At 46.5% G+C, this 21,960-nt stretch overlaps 1 protein-coding gene across 1 annotated transcript in view; it reads right to left on the bottom strand.

Annotated features, from left to right (window-relative positions):
- The window catches only part of EMC1 (ER membrane protein complex subunit 1), a 110,041-nt gene that overhangs the window by 88,030 nt on the left and 51 nt on the right, over positions 1-21,960 (bottom strand). Inside the window, exon 1 of the mRNA XM_068384458.1 lies at positions 21,860-21,960. This exon is cut by the window's right edge and continues 51 nt beyond it. Coding sequence (XP_068240559.1) covers positions 21,860-21,960 — 101 coding nt within the window. The remainder of the gene's footprint in view (positions 1-21,859) is intronic.

Below are 21,960 nucleotides of genomic sequence, written 5' to 3'. Positions count from 1 at the left end.
AGAAGCTAAGTATCCCGTATTTAATATTATCAGTTATTCAAAATAACAATGAAATTACAAGTACCTGGTAAGGAAGTCGACTTGAGCCATTACTCTGCCTTAAATAAGTTCGTCTTCCTTACTGAGCGCAGCGTTCCTCTTAGGAGGCTGAACAACTCTAAGGTGCTGAAGTATCAAGGGCTGCAACCCATACTAAAGGACCTCATCACAACCTTTAACCTCGGCGCTTCTCAAGAAAGAATTGACCACCCGCCAAATCAACAAGGATGTGGAAGGCTTCTTAGCCGACCGTACAACCCATAAAAAGTATTCAAGAGAAAGGTTAAAAGGTTATGGGATTATGGGAATGTAGTGGCTGAGCCCTCGCCTACTACTGCATTCGTTGCTACGAATGGTCCCAGGGTGTAGCAGTACTCGTAAAGAGACTGGACATCTTTGAGATAGAATGATGCGAACACTGACTTGCTTCTCCAATAGGTTGCATCCATAACACTCTGCAGAGAATGGCTCTGTTTGAAGGCCACTGAAGTAGCCACAGCTCTCACTTCATGTGTCCTTACCTTCAGCAAAGCAAGGTCTTCTTCCTTCAGATGAGAATGTGCTTCTCTAATCAGAAGCCTGAATAGTAAGAAACTGAGTTCTTAGAACTTGGAAAAGAAGGTTTCTTGATAGCACACCATAAGGCTTCTGATTGTCCTCGTAAAGGTTAAGACCTTTTTAGATAGTACCTAAGAGCTCTAACTGGGCAAAGTACTCTCTCCAGTTCATTCCCCACCAAGTTGGACAGGCTTGGGATCTCGAACGACTTAGGCCAAGGACGTGAAGGAAGCTCGTTTAGCAAAAACCGAGCTGCAAGGAACATGTAGCCGTTTCAGATGTGAAACAATGATCCTGCTGAAGGTGTGGATCTCACTTACTCTTTTAGCTGTTGTCAAGCACACGAGGAAAAGAGTTTTTAATGTGAGGTCCTAAAAAGAGGCTGATTGGAGAGGTTCAAATCTTGATGACATAAGGAACCTTAGGACCACGTCTAGATTCCAGCCTGGAGTGGACAACCGACGTTCCTTTGAGGTCTCAAAAGACCTAGGGAGGTCCTGTAGATCTTTGTTGGTGGAAAGATCCAAGCCTCTGTGGCGGAAAACCGCTGCCAACATACTTCTGTAACCCTTGATCGTAGGAGCTGAAAGGGATCTTACTTTCCTTAGATATAACAGGAAGTCAGCAATCTGGGTTACAGTGGTACTGGTTGAGGAAACTGCATTGGTCTTGTACCAGCTACGGAAGACTTCCCCTTGAGACTGATAGATTCTGAGAGTGGATGTTCTCCTTGCTTTGGCAATCGCTCTGGCTGCCTCCTTCGAAAAGCCCCTAGCTCTTGAGAGTCTTTCGAAAGTCTGAAGGCAGTCAGACGAAGAGCGTGGAGGTTTGGGTGTACCTTCTTTACGTGAGGTAGACGTAGAAGGTTCACTCCTAGAGGAAGAGTCCTGGGAATGTCGACCAGCCATTGCAGTACCTCTAAGAACCATTCTCTCGCGGGCCAGAGCGGAGCCAACCAACGTCAGCCGTGTCCCTTTGCGAGAGGAGAACTTCTGAAGTACCCTGTTGACAATCTTGAACGGCGGGAATGCATACAGGTCGAGATGGAACCAATCCAGCAGAAAAGCATCCACGTGAACTGCTGCTGGGTCTGGAATCGGAGAACAATACAACAGGAGTCTCTAGGTTATCGAGGTAGCGAACAGATCTATGGTTGGCTGACCCCACAGGGCCCAAAGTCTGCTGCAAACATTCTTGTGAAGGGTCTACTCTGTGGGGATGACCTGACCCTTCCGGCTGAGGTGATCTGCCATGACATTCATACCGCCCTGAATGAACCTCGTTACCAGCGTGAGCTTTCGATCTTTAGACCAGATGAGGAGGTCCCTTGCGATCTAGAACAACTTCACGAAAGAGTCCCTCCCTGCTTGAAGATGTAAGCCAGGGCTGTGGTGTTGTCAGAGTCCACCTCCACCACTTTGTTAAGCTGGAGGGACTTGAAGTTTATCAAGGCCAGAAGAACCGCCAACAACTCCTTGCAATTGATGTGAAGTGTCCTTTGTTCCTGATTCCATGTTCCCGAGCATTCCTGTCCGTCCAAAGTCGCACCCCAGCCCGAGTCTGATGCGTCCGAGAGGAGAAGGCGGTCGGGTTTCTGAACAGCCAAAGATAGACTTGCTTGAGAAGAAAGCTGTTCTTACACCACGCGAGAGAAGACCTCCTCTCTTCGGAAACAGGAACTGAGACCGTCTCTAGCGTCATGTCCTTTATCCAGTGAGCAGCTAGATGATACTGAAGGGGGGGAGGTGGAGTCTCCCTAACACGATGAACAGGGCCAGCGATGAAAGTGTCCCTGTTAGACTCATCCACTACCTGACTGAGCATCGGTTCCTTCTCAGCATGCTCTGGATGCATTCTAGGGCTTGGAAGATACTTGGGGCCGACGGAAAAGCCCGAAAAGCTCGACTCTGAAGATCCATACCCAGGGAGACAATGGTCTGGGATGGGACGAGCTGAGACTCCTCAAAATTGACCAGGAGGCCCAGTTCCTTGGTCAGATCCATAGTCCATCTGAGAATCTCCAGACAGCGACGACTTGTGGGAGCTCTTAAAAGCCAGTCGTCTGACGGAGCCAGACACAAGATCATGGTACTGCTGCACAGTCTGTGAACTGTCAACCATGGGGAAGCGAGGAAGTACAGTGACAACCCGAAGCTGTCTAGACTGTCTGGGTCGTACAGACAACTCCTTATCGGGTTGCTGAGGTTGCCGCACTGCGTCACAACAAGTCACTTCTGCTGGTTGTTGAACGTCTTCCCAGTGACACACTGACTCCGTAAACAAAAAAATCCTCTAACAAGGACTAAGCTTGGACTGCATGTCTTGCAACACAGCTCAAGGTCTATGGGAGCAGGTGTGGTAACAGACGGGGTTAGCGACTGAAGTGGAACCATTACCTTCCCTGGAAGCATGTTATGCTTAAATAAAAGTCCATAGGAGGCTACGCAGCTAAAGGCTCCTCTCCAAATGACAGAGTCCTCAAGGGAATATCAGAAGGAGGGAGAAAAGCACTTTCTCATCTACAGGGACCATATCCGAGAAAAGCTAAGTTCTCTCAGTGAGGGTTTCACTGGTGCAAAAGCAGCAGACTAGAAGGCAACGTTATGAAACTGCTTGACAGTCTAGTGAGTTGGCAACAACCAAAGATGTGTGACTGAGAAGCATGCGGTAAGGTATGCAGAGCATGTTGTATGCAGAGCATGCTGTATGCAGAGCATGCTGTATGTAGAGCATGCTGTAAGGTAAGCAGATCGTGTTGCATGGCGTGTAACATTTCTCAGAAATTCCATGACCAGTGCTAGAGTGAGTAATATCGCATTACCGTCCATTGAAAGTGCACGTGCCGAGGGAATTGATTTAGACTGTTTGTTGATGAATTTGATAGCCGGCATGATAATCGTAGAATTAAGCTACACTAAATGTACTATAATCTACTTCACCTCAGGAAAGGGAAACTCGCCCTGTTGGCAACACTGCATTACTTCATGCATGCTTGCATGGGGTTTAATATCAACATAATATTACCTTACATTCATAACTCATGATTCATTTGTTTAGAAGATATTTTTGCCATTTGTTAAAAATATATTGCAAGGAATACATATATATTTTTATATAAGTAATACAAATAACCTCCATTATCATAATGTTTGTGTAGGCATACATGTATATGATTACAAATGCAAGTTATGAAAGTAATGAGGTGTTATTATTGTCATTTGTTATTCCCAAGTTGAATGGGAAGAAGCTCAAGTTGAGGAAAAAATGGCAGATGCATGCGTTGAGGTGGCAGACTCATAGCATGAGGTTGCTATCTCAAGAGTTGCGCTTGCTGTAAGGGTTGCGGATGCGCAGTAGCAGGTTCCTGAGGAACGAGTTAAGGTTCCTGAGGTGTGAGCTGCGAGAGTTAAGGTAGCGGCTGTGCAGAACGCAGTTCTTGTCTCGCGAGTTGAGGTTCCTGAGGTGCTAGCCTAAGGAGTTGAGACTCTTGCCTTGAGGAGGGTTTAGGTCGCTGCAGCGAGTGCTGAGGTGGCTGCCTCATTGATGGAAGAGGTTGTCGTACCTCAAGAGATTGTTGCCTCGCTGGTGGAACCGCAAGCGGAAGCGGAGGAAGTAAGGCATAAGACTCCTGCTCCCATTGCTGAGGTTGCCTTAAGGAAGGTTAAGGTTGCTGCACAACGCTGGTAACTGGCAACTCAGAACGCGGTAAGGTAGCCTGAGGAACCTCAACTTCGTACGCCTGGCAGACTGGACTGCGGTGAGGCGGAGCTCTCGCAGGAGGAGGCGGAGGTTGCTGCACACCGCTGGTAACTGGCAACTCAGAACGCGGTAAGGTAGCCTGAGGAACCTCAACTTCGTACGCCTGGCAGACTGGACTGCGGAGAGGCGGAGCGTTCGCAGGAGGAGGTGTAACCTTCTCAGCCTGAAACTCACGCATTAAGACCGCAAGCTGCGACTGCATGGACTGCAGCAAAGTCGTCTTGGGATCAACAGACGATAAGGTCTGTTGAGGCAAAGCCTTACCTCTCTTAGGAGGTGTGCAGTCACCTGATGACTGAGGAGAGTCAGAGCTAACCCAATGACTGCATCCGGGTTGTTGAACTCTAACTTCGTACGCCTGGCATAGGTCTGGACTTTACGTTTAAGAGGTCTTGAGACCTGAGACCAGCGTTTTCTCCCCGAAATTTCTTCTGCAGACGAGCAAAATAAGGGCTCAATCGTCTGCGGGTGGGAGTGACGGTCTCTGTAAGACACGCCCGCAACCACCGAGGATACTTCTGTGCGCCGATCAAGGCCTGCCGAACCCTTTTGCCCTTCGACATTGCTTCTCCCCTGGGCTTGGGAGCTTGCAAGAGGTCCCGGACTGGGAGGACGACTGGCACGCACAGAAGTACCCTCACGCACAACACTGACACACTTTGCGCTAATCACTTATCACTTTTGATTTTCTGTTTGCACTTATTTCACTGAACTCGAAACTTTAAGTGGTTTGTACCTGAAACACGCAATTCTATCCTTTCTCAAAAGTTAGTAATTGCGAAAACAGAATTACAATGTAACAGAAAAATCTAATGAAAGATAAATAATTCAGTGGCTGGAAAGAGACTAAACACTAGATCAAATAAACTACGTTTAAAATCTCTCACCGCATAAAGCTTGAGAACAAGAAAAAACTCTAGAAACGTTTACCTTCTTCCCCTAAAGAGACTAGGGAGAAGAGCAAAAACGATAACAACGTTACTCGCTTGAACGAAACGTTTATCCTCCTCTTTCTCCCTCCGTCTCTATCTCTCTCTCTCTCTCTCTCTCTCTCTCTCTTGACTTAGAACCTGAGAGAAGAGCCCAATCATATATATCGTTAAAACATATTATAGTTAAAGGAAAAAACTGAAATATTTCCCAAAATGAAAAGTTCCTTTATAAGAATTAAAACCATTAAGTTAAGAAAGAATGAACAAAACGCTAGACACGGTTACTCTTACTGCAACGTGACACCGTGAAAATTCTCTCTCTATCGTAACGATAGAGCGCAAGTTGAACGTTCTGAACGTCAACAACTGCAGAGACAAAACAAAACGTTAGTTCAACTTTGAAAACAGTACGAGACTATCAAAGAAATTCTTTCAAAAACATTAAAATAGCATAATATGTTAACAGGTAAAACCGAAATGACGGGCTCAATGTTAATTAACTTCGGTACCAAGAAAAGACCGCCTACTATTAGAAAAGGTCGAATATAAACATATATAAAAATTAATTTTAATAAGTTTATAATAAAAGGAAGTTAATCGAAGAGGCCTATAAAAGGCGGAGAGATATAAAATAAATCTATAACTTTTGTTAAGCAAAATTAAGAAAGAGAGTCTATACTCTCTTAGACACCAACACTTCCGTCTAAGGGAAGGGTCGGCCATTTAAAGGTGAAAGAGAGTTCATACTCTCTTCGTCACCATAATTAATCAAATTAATTCCAAAAGTTAGCTAAGCTAATAATAAAACTTCCTGAATAGCGAAAGCTGAAATCTTAGAGCAATACTTCACCAAAAACCGTGAACAAGACTCCAAAATTATAAGCGTATCCATGAACGTCTTGCCGGAAGCACGACAGAGGAAAAATTGAAGTGGTGTCAACAAGAAGTACTGCAGTACCTGGCCACAGGTGGCGCTTGTGAGTACACCCCCCTCTTGTATAGCGATCGCTGGCGTATCCCTTCCGTAGAATTCTGTCGGGCAACGGAGTTGACAGCTACATGATTATCGGGTAAGTTTAATATTGAAAAACAAAGTTTTATGAATACTTACCTTGCAGTTATATATATATATAGCTGAGTCTCTGACTGCGGCAGAATTTAATCGAAAATCGCGGCAACCGCCTTGTGGTGGTAGTGTGGTTAGATGGTTAACAACCCTTACAGGGTGGTACTTGGAATCATTCCCATTTTCTGTTCCTCAGATTATCTTTGCGCGACCTGTCTCCTGAGGGGAGGTGGGTGGGCTTTAAAATATATATATAACTGCCAGGTAAGTATTCATAAAACTTTGTTTTATCATAAAAATGTTATTTTTATTAATAAAATAAATTTTTGAATATACTTACCCGATAATCATGTAGCTGTCAACTCCGTTGCCCGACAGAATTCTATGGAGGGATACGCCAGCTATCACAATACTAGAAGGGGGTGTATTTACCAGCGCCACCTGTGGCCAGGTACTCAAGTACTTCTTGTTGACACCTCCTCAATTATTCCTCGGTCCACTGGTTCTCTATGGGGAGGAAGGGAGGGTCGATTAAATCATGATTATCGGGTAAGTATATTCAAAAATTTATTTTATTAATAAAAATAACATTTTTCAATATTAAACTTACCCGATAATCATGTAGCTGATTCACACCCAGGGGGGTGGGTGAAAAACCAGTGTACAAGACTAAAGGATAGCTAAGTATCCCGTATTTCATATAATCAGTTATCCACAATAACAATGAAATAATAAGTACCTGGTAAGGAAGTCGACTTGAACCGTTACTCTGCCTTTAATAAGATCGTCTTCCTTACTGAGCGCAGCGTTCCTCTTGGGAGGCTGAATCAACTCAAAGGTGCTAAAGTATACAGGGCTGTAACCCATACTAAAGGACCTCATCACAACCTTTAACCTTGGCGCTTCTCAAGAAAGAATTGACCACCCGCCAAATCAACAAGGATGTGGAAGGCTTCTTAGCCGACCGTACAACCCATAAAAAGTATTCAAGAGAAAGGTTAAAAAGTTATGGGATTATGGGAATGTAGTGGCTGAGCCCTCGCCTACTACTGCATTCGTTGCTACGAATGGACCCAGGGTGTAGCAGTACTCGTAAAGAGACTGGACATCTTTGAGATAGCATGATGCGAACACTGACTTGCTTCTCCAATAGGTTGCATCCATAACACTCTGCAGAGAACGGTTCTGTTTGAAGGCCACTGAAGTAGCCACAGCTTTCACTTCATGTGTCCTTACCTTCAGCAAAGCAAGGTCTTCTTCCTTCAGATGAGAATTTGCTTCTCTAATCAGAAGCCTGATGTAGTAAGAAACTGAGTTCTTAGACATTGGTAGAGAAGGCTTCTTGATAGCACACCATAAGGCTTCTGATTGTCCTCGTAATGGTTTTGACCTTCTTAGATAGTACTTAAGAGCTCTAACTGGGCAAAGTACTCTCTCCAGTTCGTTCCCCACCATGTTGGACAGGCTTGGGATCTCGAACGACTTAGGCCAAGGACGGGAAGGAAGCTCGTTCTTAGCCAAAAAACCGAGCTGCAAGGAACATGTAGCCGTTTCAGATGTGAAACCTATGTTCCTGCTGAAGGCGTGGATCTCACTTACTCTTTTACCTGTTGCTAAGCACACGAGGAAAAGAGTTTTTAATGTGAGGTCCTTAAAAGAGGCTGATTGGAGCGGTTCAAATCCTGATGACATTAGGAACCTTAGGACCACGTCTAGATTCCAGCCTGGAGTGGACAACCGACGTTCCTTTGAGGTCTCAAAAGACCTAAGGAGGTCCTGTAGATCTTTGTTGGAGGAAAGATCCAAGCCTCTGTGGCGGAAAACCGCTGCCAACATACTTCTGTAACCCTTGATCGTAGGAGCTGATAGGGATCTTACGTTCCTTAGATGTAACAGGAAGTCAGCAATCTGTGTTACAGTGGTACTGGTTGAGGAAACTGCATTGGCCTTGCACCAGCTTCGGAAGACTTCCCATTAAGACTGATAGACTCTGAGAGTGGATGTCGTCCTTGCTCTGGCAATCGCTCTGGCTGCCTCCTTCGAAAAGCCTCTAGCTCTTGAGAGTCTTTCGATAGTCTGAAGGCAGTCAGACGAAGAGCGTGGAGGTTTGGGTGTACCTTCTTTACGTGAGGTTGACGCAGAAGGTCCACTCTAGGAGGAAGAGTCCTGGGAATGTCGACCAGCCATTGCAGTACCTCGGTGAACCATTCTCTCGCGGGCCAGAGGGGAGCAACCAACGTCAGCCGTGTCCCTTTGTGAGAGGAGAACTTCTGAAGTACCCTGTTGACAATCTAGAACGGCGGGAATGCATACAGGTCGAGATGGGACCAATCCAGCAGAAAGGCATCCACGCGAACTGCTGCTGGGTCTGGAATCGGAGAACAAAACAAGAGGAGCCTCTTGGTCATCGAGGTAGCGAAAAGATCTATGGTTGGCTGACCCCACAGGGCCCAAAGTCTGCTGCAAACATTCTTGTGAAGGGTCCACTCTGTGGGGAAGACCTGACCCTTCCGGCTGAGGCGATCTGCCATGACATTCATATCGCCCTGAATGAGCCTCGTTACCAGCGTGAGCTTTCGATCTTTTGACCAAATGAGGAGGTCCCTTGCGTTCTCGAACAACTTCCTCGAATGAGTCCCTCCCTGCTTGGAGATGTAAGCCAAGGCTGTGGTGTAGTCGGAGTTCACCTCCACCACCTTGTTAAGCTGGAGGGACTTGAAGTTTATCAAGGCCAGATGAACTGCCAACAACTCCTTGCAATAGATGTGAAGTGTCCTTTGCTCCTGATTCCATGTTCCCGAGCATTCCTGTCCGTCCAGTGTCGCACCCCAGCCCGTGTCCGATGCGTCCGAGAAGAGACGGTGGTCGGGGGTCTGAACAGCCAATGGTAGACCTTCCTTGAGAAGAATGCTGTTCTTCCACCACGTTAGAGTAGACCTCATCTCTTCGGAAACAGGAACTGAACCCGTCTCTAGCGTCATGTCCTTTATCCAGTGAGCAGCTAGATGATACTGAAGGGGGCGGAGGTGGAGTCTCCCTAACTCGATGAACAGGGCCAGTGATGAAAGTGTCCCTGTTAGACTCATCCACTGCCTGACTAAGCATCGGTTCCTTCTCAGCATGCTCTGGATGCATTCTAGGGCTTGGAAGATCCTTGGGGCCGACGGACAAGTCCGAAAAGCTCGACTCTGAAGATCCATACCCAAGGAGACAATGGTCTGGGATGGAACGAGCTGAGACTCCTCAAAATTGACCAGGAGGCCCAGTTCCTTGGTCAGATCCATAGTCCATATGAAAATCTCCAGACAGCGACGACTTGTGGGAGCTCTTAAAAGCCAGTCGTCTGACGGAGCCGGACACAAGATCATGATACTGCTGCACAGTCTGTAAACTGTCAATCATGGGCAAGCGAGGAAGTACAGTGACAACCCGAATCTGTCTAGACTGTCTGGGTCGTACAGACAACTCCTTAACGGGTTGCTGAGGTTGCCGCACTGCGTCACAACAAGTCCCTTCTGTTGGTTGTTGAACGTCTTCCCCGTGACACATTGACTCCGTAAACAAAAAATTCTCTAACAAGGACTAAGCTTGGACTGCATGTCATGCAACACAGCTCAAGGTCTATGGGAGCAGGTGTGGTAACAGACGGGATTAGCGGCTGAAGTGGAACCATTACCTTCCCTGTAAGCATGTTATGCTTAAACAAAAGTCCATAAGAGGTTATGCAGCTAAAGGCTCCCTCCAAATGACAGAGTCCTCAAGGGAATATCAGAAGGAGGGAGAAAAGAACTTTCTCATCTACAGGGACCTTATCCTAGAAAAGCTAAGTTCTCTGAGTGAGGGTTCACTGGTGCAAAAGCAGCAGACTAGAAGGCAACGTTATGAAACTGCTTGACAGTCTAGTGAGTTGGCAACAACCCAAGATGTGTTGAGAAGCATGCGGTAAGGTATGCAGAGCATGATGTATGCAGAGTATGCTGTATGCAGAGCATGCTGTATGTAGAGCATGTTGTATGCAGAGCATGCTGAATGCAGAGCATGCTGTGTGCAGAGCATGTTGTATGCAGAGCATGCTGAATGCAGAGCATGCTGTATGCTGAGCATGTAGTAAGCAGAGCCTGCTGTAAGCAGAGCCTGCTGTAAGGAAAGCAGAGCGTGTGCATGGCGTTTAACATTTCTCAGAAATTCCATGACCAGTGCTAGAGTGCTTTATGCATGCTTGCATGGGGTTTAAACCATGGTATGAAAATGGAGGTAAGGTATGCTGAACAGCAGAGTCAGAACGAGCTGGAACAACAATAGTTGTGGTTTCCTCTTCAAGACTCCGATGAGGGAACACCTGAGGCTCAGTCTGCAAAGGCTGAATAAAAGACAAGCAGAAGGAAGGCGCATGGGTGGAGGAGGCTGACTCCTAGCATGAGTGGTTGAACCCAAGGGTTGCGCTTGCTGAGCGGTTGGCGGAAGCGGAGTAGCAAGTTCCAGTTCCTGTGGTGTGAGCGGAGCGCGATGAGGAAGAGGCTGCGCAGAACAAGGTAAATGTCTCGCAAGCTGAGGCTCCTGAGGCGCAAGGCTAAGGTGTTGTGGTGCTTGCCTTGTGGAGGGTTGAGCTCGCTGCAGCGAGAGCTGAGGAGACTGACTCATGGACGGGAGAGGTTGTTGTACCTCAACCGAGTGTTGCATCACTGGTGGAGCAGCAAGTGGAGGCGGAGGAAGAGATGTATAATCCTCCTGATCCCAATGTAAAGGTTGCCTTAAGGAAGGCGGAGGCTGAACACCACAGGGAACAGCAAACTCAGCACGTGGCTCAACATCGTACGCCTGGCAGGTGGAACTGCTGGCAGGTGGTACTGCGATCAGGCGGAGCGAGTGTAGGCGGAGGCGGAGGAGCAACACTCTCAGCCCGACACTCACGCATCAAGTCCGAAAGCTGTGCTTGCATGGACTGTAGTAGAGTCCACAACATCGTACGCCTGGCAGATGGTACTGTGATCAGGCGGAGCGAGTGTAGGTGGAGGGAGTGTAGGCGGAGGCGGAGGAGCAACACTCTCAGCCCGACACTCACGCATCAAGTCCGAAAGCTGTGCTTGCATGGACTGTAGTAGAGTCCACAACATCGTACGCCTGGCAGATGGTACTGTGATCAGGCGGAGCGAGTGTAGGTGGAGGGAGTGTAGGCGGAGGCGGAGGAGCAACACTCTCAGCCCGACACTCACGCATCAAGTCCGAAAGCTGTGCTTGCATGGACTGTAGTAGAGTTCACAACATCGTACGCCTGGCAGGTGGTACTGTGATCAGGCGGAGCGATCATAGGCGGGGGGGGAGTGTAGGCGGCGCAACACTCTCAGCCCGACACTCACGCATCAAGACCGAAAGTTGTGACTGTATGGACTGCAGTAGAGTTAACTTGGGGTCGGCAGACACTAAGTTCTGCTGAGGTAAAGCCTTAACAGCAGAGATCTGTTGTGGCAGAACCTTACTCCTCTTAGGCGGAGTGTAATCAACTGATGAATGAGGAGAGTCAGAGCTAACCCAATGACTGCATTCGGGTTGTGAACTTTAACTTCGTACGTCTGGCATAGGTCTGGACTTAACGTTTAAGAGGTCTTGAGACCTGAGACCAGCGTTACTCTGCCTTTATTTTCTCCCCTAATCTCTTCTGCAGACGAGCAAAATAAGGGCTCAATCGTCTGCGGGTGGGAGTGACGGTCTCGGTAAGACACGCCCACAACCACCGAGAATACTTCTGTGCGCCGATCAAGGCCTGCTGAACCCTTATGCCCTTCGACATTGCTTCTCCCCTGGGCTTGGGAGCTTGCAAGAGGTCCCGGACTGGGAGGACGACTGGCGCGCACAAAAGTACCCTCACGCACTAATCACTTATCACTTTGATTTCTGTTTGCACTTATTTCACTGAACTCGAAACTTTAAGTGGTTTGTACCTGAAATACGCAATTCTATCCTTTCTCAAAGTTAGTAATTGCGAAAACAGAATTACAATGTAACAGAAAAATCTAATGAAAGATAATTCAGTGGTTGGAAAGAGACTAAACACTAGATCACTCTAGAAACGTTTAGTTTCTTCCCCTAAAGAGACTAGGGAGAAGAGCAAAAAACGATAACGACGTTACTCGTACGCCTGGCAGGCTTGAATGAAACGTTTATCCTCTCTCTCCCTCCGTCTCTATCTCTCTCTCTCTCTCTCTCTCTTGACTTAGAACCTGAGAGAAGAGCCCAATCATATATATCGTTAAAACATATTATTGTTAAAGGAAAAAACTGAAAAGTTCCTTTATTAGGATCAAAACCATTAAGTTAAGAAAGAATGAACAAAACGCTAGACACGGTTACTCTTACTGCAACGTGAAACCGTGAACATTCTTTCTCTATCGTAACGATAGAGTGCAAGTTGAACGTTCTGAACGTCAACAACTGCAGAGACAAAACAAAACGTTAGTTCAACTTTGAAAACAGTACGAGACTGCCAAAGAAAATCTTTCAAACTCTGTGGCGGAAATAGCATAATATGTTAACAGGTAAAACCGAAATGACGGGCTCAAAGTTATTAACTTCGGTAAAAGACCGCCTACTATTAGGAAGGTCGAATATAAACAAATATAAAAATTAATTTTAATGAGTTTATAATAAAAGGAAGTTAATCGAAGAGGCCTATAAGAGGCGGAGAGATATAAAATAAATCTATAACTTTTGTTAAGCAAAATTAAGAAAGAGAGTCTATACTCTCTTAGACACCAACACTTCCGTCTAAGGGAAGGGTCGGCCATTGAAAGGTGAACGAGAGTTCATACTCTCTCGTCACCATAATTAATCAAATTAATTCCAAAAGCTAACTAAGCTAATATAGAAGTTTCCAGTAAAGCGACAGCCGAAATCAAAGAGAAATACTTCACCAAAGTCGTGAAAATACTCCAAGAACATAAGCGTATCCCAGAACGTCTTGCCGGAAGCACGACAGAGGAATAATTGAGGAGGTGTCAACAAGAAGTACTTGAGTACCTGGCCACAGGTGGCGCTGGTAAATACACCCCCTTCTAGTATTGTGATAGCTGGCGTATCCCTCCATAGAATTCTGTCGGGCAACGGAGTTGACAGCTACATGATTATCGGGTAAGTTTAATATTGAAAAACTCCATTTTTATGAATAGAACTTACCTGGCAGTTATATATATAGCTGATTCACACATTTGGAGGAGGGAAACAGACAGAAAAAACATAGTTGGGAAAACAACAAAAGAGTTGTTGTAGGAGAACAAACACCTTGATTCCTTACCTGCTAAGGTAGCTGATTTCAAAGGTAACTGCCTCTAGAGTCGCTTTCCCTTAGGAGTGTTCAGCCAGGAGTAGACCTGCTACGCTGCAAACAACTCAATCGAGTCTGTCAAAGGGGTAGGACCAACAACTTGACTAGACTTCAGAAAACTACCTTCCCATATAAAAAACCTGCAACCTTACTAAAGCTAACCATCTAACCTTGCAGAAATAGATATAAACTATCTATCTGGACTGAGGGAACCGTACCACCGGACGAGGACCTCAGACAACCATAAAAAACACAAACCCATATACAAGTAAATAAACTAAGGTTGAGTGGGGGTAGTAACTCCTTTGCCTAATACAGAAGCCGCAGCTACGTATGGGCCCAAGGTATAACACTTGTCATAGTCCACTCTTACCTCTCTGAGGTAATGAGAAGCGAAGACAGAGTTGCTCCTCCAGAACGTTGCGTCCCTGATCTGCTTAACTGACATATTTTTCCGGTATGCCAGCGAAGCAGCAATGGCCCTTACTTCGTGAGCCCGTACTTTCAACAGGGTGAAGTTTTCTTCCTCACAAAAGAGGTGGGCTTCCCTAATAGTTTCTCTCAGGAAAAAGGACAAAGCGTTCTTTGACAGGGGTTTTTGAGGATCCTTCACTGAACACCATAAGGAGTTGGAAGCACTCCTCACGCTCTTAATGTGGGCCAAATAAGCCTTGAGAGCCCTAACCGGGCAGAGGAGGCTTTCCTGTTCCTGACCTACTAGATTCGTGAGGTTAGGGACTTCAAAAGTCCTAGGCCAAGGTTTCGAAGGGTTCTCATTCTTGGCGAGAAAGTCGAACCTCAAGGAACAAACCGCTCCATTTAGGGTGAAGCCTACACGCTTCTCGATTGCCTGGACCTCGCTGATCCTCCTGGCAGTCGCTAGAGACAAAAGGAAGAGGGTTTTCTTAGTCACATCTCGCAGAGAAGCTTGCGAGATAGGCTCAAACTTCCTGGAGCACAAAAACTTGAGCACCACATCCAGGTTCCAAGAAGGGGGTCTTAAGTGCACCTGCTTCGTTGTCTCAAAAGACCTAATGAGGTCCTGCAAGTCCTTATTCTGAGATAACTCTAAGCCTCTATGCCTAAAGACGGTTGAGAGCATGCTCCTGTATCCTTTAATGGTAGATACAGCCAGCTTAGCATCCTGCCTGAGGTACAAAAGAAAGTCTGAAATCTGGCTCAGAGAGGTAGAGGACGAGGAAACCTTGCGCCTCCTGCACCAAGCTCTAAAGGTCTCCCACTTTGACTGGTAGACTCTTTGTGAAGAGATCCTCCTTGCCCTGGCAATAGCTTTCGCCGCTTGTGCCGAAAAGCCTCGAGATCTAACGAGCTTCTCGACAGTCTGAAGGCAGTCAGATTGAGAGCGAGGGGGTTTTGGTGAAATCTCTCGAAGTGGGGTTGTCTGAGAAGATCTGGACTTGCCCGGAGTCTTCTTGGAAAGTCCATCAGTAACCCTACCACTTTGGTGAACCATTCCCTCGCAGGCCAGAATGGAGTCACTAGGGTCATTCGTCCCGAATCGAGGAGAGCGAACTTCCTGACAACCAGATTGATGATCTTGAACGGGGGAAAGGCATACATGTCCAGCCCCGTCAAATCCATCAAGAAGGCGTCCACTGCAACAGCTTCCTCGTCCGGGACTAGGGAGCAGTAGTTGGGGATCCTCTTGTTTAGACCGGAGGCGAAAAGGTCTATTACTGGTCTGCCCCACAACTTCCAGAGGCTCCGACAGACATGCGGGTTGAGAGTCCACTCTGTAGGAAGGACCTGTCCCCTCCTGCTGAGCATGTCTGCCCTGATGTTTCTCTGCCCTTGAACAAACCTTGTCAACAGCTGGGTCTCGTTCTCGTTCGCCCAGAGGAGAAGCTCTCTCGCAGTTGAGAACAGGGAGAGGGAGTGAGTTCCCCCTTGCTTCCTTATGTACGCGAGAGCTGTGGTGTTGTCGAAATTGATCTCCACAGTCTTTCCCGACACCGAGGTTTTGTAGGCCTTGAGCCCTAACAAAATGGCCATCAATTCCTTCCTGTTGATATGCCAACTGACCTGACTCCCTTCCCAAATACCTGAGACCTCTTTGTTCCCTAGTGTTGCTCCCCAGCCTGACTCGGACGCGTCTGAGAATAGCACTAGGTCGGGGTTCTTCTTGAACAGGGAGATCCCTTTTCCCAACAGAGCTGGGTCCAACCACCACATTAAAAGATCCTTGATCTCTGTCGGAATGGGAAAAGAAAAAGTGTCCTCCTGGATCTTTCTGTTCCAAACCTTTGCGAGGAAGTGTTGCAGAGGCCTTAGGTGCAGTCTCCCCAAAGGGACAAACTGCTCCAGGGAGGATAGAGTTCCCAGCAGACTCATCCACTCCTTCGCTGAGCATTCCTGCTTCCTCAAAAAGTCTTTGACTTTGTCTAGGCACCTGGTCTGCCTCTCCTGGGAGGGCGAAGCCTGAAAAAGAACTGAATTCAGAACTATCCCCAAATAGAGAATAGTCTGATTCGGCTCGGTCTGAGACTTCCTCCAGTTGACGACGAGTCCCAGGTCCTGAGTGATCGTATAAGTTTTCATTAGGTCCTCCAGACATTTCTCTTTCGACTGTGACCGGATCAGCCAGTCGTCTAGATAGAAGGAGACCCTTATCCCCTCCTGGTGTAACCAGCCTGCCACATTCGCCATAAGTCTGGTGAAAACTTGGGGAGCTGTGCTGAGACCGAAGCAAAGTGCCCTGAACTGGAAGCACTTGCCCTGGAACACAAACCTCAGATATCTCCTCGAAGACGGATGAATGGGGACGTGAAAATAAGCGTCCTGCAGGTCGAGAGAAACCATCCAGTCTCCTGGGCGAACTGCAGCCAGCACTGACTGAGTCGTCTCCATGGAGAACTTGGTTTTCTCCACGAAGGCATTCAGAGAGCTGACATCTAGGACTGGTCTCCATCCACCCGAGTTCTTGGGAACCAGAATCAGGCGATTGTAAAAGCCTGGGGAGGCGAGGTCTTGAACTGGCTTTATTGCTCCCTTGACCAACATCTGGTCGACTAGCTCCAGGAGAGCCTCTCGTTTCCCCGCGTCGGTGTACTGAGCCACTAAGGCCAGGGGAGAGTCTGAGAGAGGTGGTTTCTTTAAAAAGGGGATCTTGTAACCTTCCTTGACGGCTGAGAGGGACCAGGTGTCCGCCCCTCTCCTTTCCCAAGACTGCCAAAAACGAGACAGTCTTGCCCCTACTGGTGTCTGGAGGACTTCCATCTCATTTTTTGGACCGGGGCCTAAACGCACCCCTGCTGGTCCTTGGCCCTGACTCTTGTCTTCTCCCCCTAAAATCCGCTCTCGAGGAGATCCTGCCCTGAAAGGGCTGTTGAAACTTCTTCTCCTCCTTCTTCAGAGGAGCAGGAGCAACAGGTAAGGTCTTTCTAGCCGACCGAGACAAAAGGTCCTGAGTAGCCTTCTGAGCCAGAGAAAGGGAGATATCTCTGACCAGAGCTTCAGGAAAAAAATAACGTAAAAAAGGGCCGTAAAGTAGCTCCGACTTCTGAGCAACAGTCACAGATCTAGAGGTGAAGGAGCACAAAAGGGCCCTCTTCTTTAAGACCCCTGCTGAGAAAAGGGAAGCCAATTCATTAGCTCCATCCCTTAGAGCTTTGTCCATGCAGGACATGATACTCGTCAGGTCCTTCGTGTCCTCCAGGAGTTCAGACTTCCTGGCCAGAGTCCCGAGAGACCAGTCCAGGAAGCTGAAAACCTCGAAAACCCTGAAAATTCCCTTGACGAGGTGATCAAGCTCCGACATGGACCACATCACCTTGGCAGAGTTTAAAGCATGCTTTCTTGCCGAGTCCACAAGAGCCGAGAAGTCACCTTGGGAGGAGGAAGGCACTCCTAACCCCAAAGGTTCCCCTGTCTCATACCACATACCAGCCTTGGAAGCGAGCCGGGACGGTGGAAAAGAAAAGGTGGTCTTGACAGCTTGTCTCCGTTCCTTCTTCCAATCATCCACTTTAGCGAGAGGTTTCCTGGCCGAAATTGAAAGTTTCATTTTGATGAAGGCCGAAGACTTAGTAGCTTTCTTCCTGGTAAATTGAGACTGAGGAGAACGAGGGGCCGAAGGTTGAAATTCCTCCCCCTTAAAGTTCCAAAAGAGAGTGAGAAAGAACCTTGTAATCGCTAGAAGAGTCGGCAGGTTTTTCTTCCTCTTCCGAAATATCTTCGAGGTCCTGCTCAAGGATAACATCCCGAAGAGTTGGGCTGCCAGCAGTCTGGCAGCTAGAGCTGTTTGAATCCTGGCGCCGAGCGCCGCTAACATCCAGTCGGCGAGAGGCGGTATCGTCACAATGACGAGAGGCAGTATCGTCACGATGACGAGAAACGGAAGCGTCCTGAAGATGCAGGCTGCCGTCGCCTTGAAAATGCAGACTGCATTCATCCTGTTTCCTAAGAAACGAGGCAGTAACGTCCAGGCGTTTCGAAAGGGAAACGGAACCGTCCCGGCGCCGAGAACGAGAGGCAGTATCGTCCTGGCGGCGGGAGAGGGGGGAAGGAAATTCCTGGCAGCGTGCCGATGAAGAGGGTGTACGTTGTCGTACGGCCGACGAAGTGCGCAGAGGTTTCTTGGGAGAGATACTAAAATCTGTTTTAGAAGAAGATCTCTTAACAGGCAAAGAGACGTCCTTACGTCTGACGGACTGAGAAGGGTGGCTGAAAGCTTTAACTAACGATGAAAGTTGTTCCTGCATAACAACCATGAAAGCTTTAGCAACCTCCGCTGGCTCTCGCGGTGCCGAAGAAGGCAGTTGTCGTACGGCTTGACTGGGAGCGCTGGCAGAAGAAGCAGGGAGTCTAGCAGGATTAACTGGGCTAAGGACTCTCTGTTTCGCCCTTTTAACAGGAACATCGAAATCGTCTTCCGAAGGATCATGGTCTCTGCTGCTCGAACCGGGAGAGGGAGAGCGAGACTGCACGTCCCGGTTCCATCCTCTCTTCATTGGTCTTGATTCGTAACGCCAGTTACGTCTGGGAGAACGATCAGGCGAAGACACAAACGTATCCGACACGCCTTTCCTAAGGCGGTCAAGAGCAGCCTGGGAGATCGCAACAGGACTGTCTGAGGCGACGACTGACCGAGGATAAGCACCTCTCACCCCCTTTCGGCTTTCGACGTACCTTCTCCCTTGGTCCTGGGAGCTTGGTAGAGGTCTAGACCTAGGGGTATGACAGATTGGATCAGTTGCCACCTCCACTGCACTTTCACAAGCACTAATTTCACCTACACCCTTACCTTTAAAGGCCTCCAACTGTGCTTTAATGGCCTCCAATTCAGCAGCTAATTTAGCATACCCAGGGTCATCCGTAGGCACAGGTCCTGTAGAAGGGGCAGGAGTCACTACATTTGGGGAAGGAATACCTTCCAAAGGGGTTACAAGCAAAGGGTCAATAGATAAATCTAAGCTAGGCTCACTAGCAGACTTTGACTTTGATTTAGCTCTTCTAACTCTATCAATCTCAAGTTTGCGCACATAGCGCTGCATAGCTAACCAATCATTATCACTTAAAACCTCGCATTCCTTGCACTTATTATCTAAAGCACATTCAAACCCCCTGCAACCCATACAGATAGTGTGAGGGTCAACCGAAAGTTTCGGCAACCTCACCTTGCAAATATCATTCGCACAAACACGATAATGAATTTTCTCACTCATGATAATAAAGGAAAAAAGACAAAAAACAAAAACAACACGATTGCCAAATCCCAACACAGTGTACTTCACCAAAAACGAAGTCCAAAAAGGCGATGAAGGGAAAGCGATCCGAAAAAACTCTGAAAGGCGGACCAACGATGTTGTCGATCCGGCCGGCAGAGATAATCTGAGGAACAGAAAATGGGAATGATTCTAAGTACCACCCTGTAAGGGTTGTTAACCATCTAACCACACTACCACCACAAGGCGGTTGCCGCGATTTTCGATTAAATTCTGCCGCAGTCAGAGACTCTGCTATATATATATAACTGCCAGGTAAGTTCTATTCATAAAAGTATATCATTGGTTTTATTCATTTTTTGTTTTGATAAATTCAGCGGCACTTAAGTGGCGGAACACTGAATTAATCAACTTGTGGACACGGGAAGTTGCCGAAGGGCATTTTTTTATCCAATCAGAATTCACTATTCCCTAAAATTCAAACAGGGTATTGGGAGGAACAAGCATGGGTCAGAGATGCCCATTTTTAGCTGCCGAGACATGAAGATGGCAATGTTGTACTCCAAGTGACAAAATTCGACCTGATACTAGTGATTTTTTGTTTCGAACTTGAACAATCCAAAACTGGCAAGGGTTATGAACAAGGGAGGTTATGTCTTATTTATATGATAACACTCCTGGGTGATTATTTTGGCATTTGTTCCAAGTAGCGTTGATGAAATATGTTATGTTTACATATTGCCTTACGTTTACGATGGAAAATTAAACGACAATGGCAAGCCCATGTTTTTTTATGCTGTTCAAAAAGTTTGTGCCGAAAGAAGATTGCCAAGAAAAGAGTAAGATTTTTTAAAGATCCAAACTATCGTGTGAAGATGTTTTTTTGTTATATAACCTTGCTTTGCATAAAGTGTACCGCAGAACACGTGCCCGTCCATGTTTTTTAGTGCTGTTCAAATAGTTTGTGCCAAAGGAAGATTGCCAAGAAATGTGAAGCCTTTTCGAAAGATACAAACTATCTAGTGAAGACTTTTTTTTTAGATTAGCTTACTTTGCATGTACAGTAGTGTATCACAAAACACGCTTCAATCCATTTCATCCCCTGCTAAATAATGAAGAAAGTTTTCCCTTCGAAAGATGATGCAATTGGGTGAATGTGGTTCATCGGGACAAGTGCAAACTTTAATTACAAAATATGATTTTGCTAGAAGTGAAGTGGGTTAAGAGGCAAACAAAGGGTAAGCTGGGAATAAAGCAGTGCAAGGGGGGTTGCAGGGGGGTATAAGTACTCGTTTGGATAAGTAGGTAAGGACATGGCTCGTAGGTTAGGTGGTGTTCTTGGGTAGAGTTTTGCAGAACGACAGACACAGGTTTTGTAGTATGACAGCCACAGCTTACAAATGCCTACAAAAAGGGGAAGAAAATTCCCATTTTCTATAAGCACAGAAGGCCTAGTCCATCGATGTACAAATGATCGGGACATTTTACTTACTTTATGATCTGTGACCCAACTTCCTACTAATGCTTCGCTACATTAATTAATTTTACAGAACCTTTGTATAAGGACTGATAGGACCTCCCGTCTACATAAAACACAACCTAATATAAACTTCCCCACCTATCCTAATCTACAAGCCGAGTTCTTACCTACATGGCTAACAACCCTCGGAGGCTTTGTATATCAGCGGCCAGTTCCCCACACGTTGATTAAAAATAGACATCAACTAACCTAACATTTCCTCCCTAACCTAACCTAAAAGCCATGTCCTTACCTACTTACTTAATTGGGGCTAATGCCCCCCCTGCAACCCCCTTTACACTACCGTATTCTAAGACATAATAATACATACAGGTGACCGCTATCATACATACATCCCAAACCCTCAGCGGTCCCTAGACTGCCGTAATCTTATCGATAGGGTTGAAAATAAGGAGTTATGGAGCATAGCCATCACCATATATACACCCCCGTTTTACATTAAACAATAAATAGCTTATCTGGATAAAGAAAAGCTGGTAAAGTTTTACTGTATTACAGAAAAGCTTTATACTGAAATCATGCCGTAGCTTGAAAATAGGTATGTGATTTGACAGAATGAAACTTCAACCAATCAACATGACTTGATCGTGAAATTAATCAAGCTACAGACCATATAAATTTTGAAAAGTAAAAATAACACTTGCTCGCCACTATAATGACTTTTAATTTAAATATAACCTGGAAAAAGCCTTACCATAGACAATGCTCAACCGGTACCATTGCCTACTGGTCGTAAGCCGATTTTTAATGATCCAAACTCCTTACACTATGCTACACAATACATCAAATATATAACTATTACAAATATATGATACAAATTTACATATATATTCAAACAGAAATTAGATTACGATAGCGATAGGCTAAAGAATAGGTCTGACTATGACACCAACAACATGCTCGGCTACGGCCTTATTTCAGGCAGTTTTCCTCCTATTCCAAGGGAATGAGATCATTTCTTACCAATCAAATTTTCCTATTTGATCCTCATATAAGGCTTGCGACGGCGTTAAGACAGACAAAACCAACGATAATGACACAAATATCAATCTTGCTGCCATCCT

This window comes from Palaemon carinicauda, chromosome 12, assembly GCF_036898095.1.
Source record: "Palaemon carinicauda isolate YSFRI2023 chromosome 12, ASM3689809v2, whole genome shotgun sequence".
In the NCBI taxonomy this organism is placed as follows: domain Eukaryota; kingdom Metazoa; phylum Arthropoda; class Malacostraca; order Decapoda; family Palaemonidae; genus Palaemon; species Palaemon carinicauda.
The sequence above is the reverse complement of the archived record's forward strand: the minus strand, read 5'-3'. Positions and strand labels throughout refer to the sequence as shown.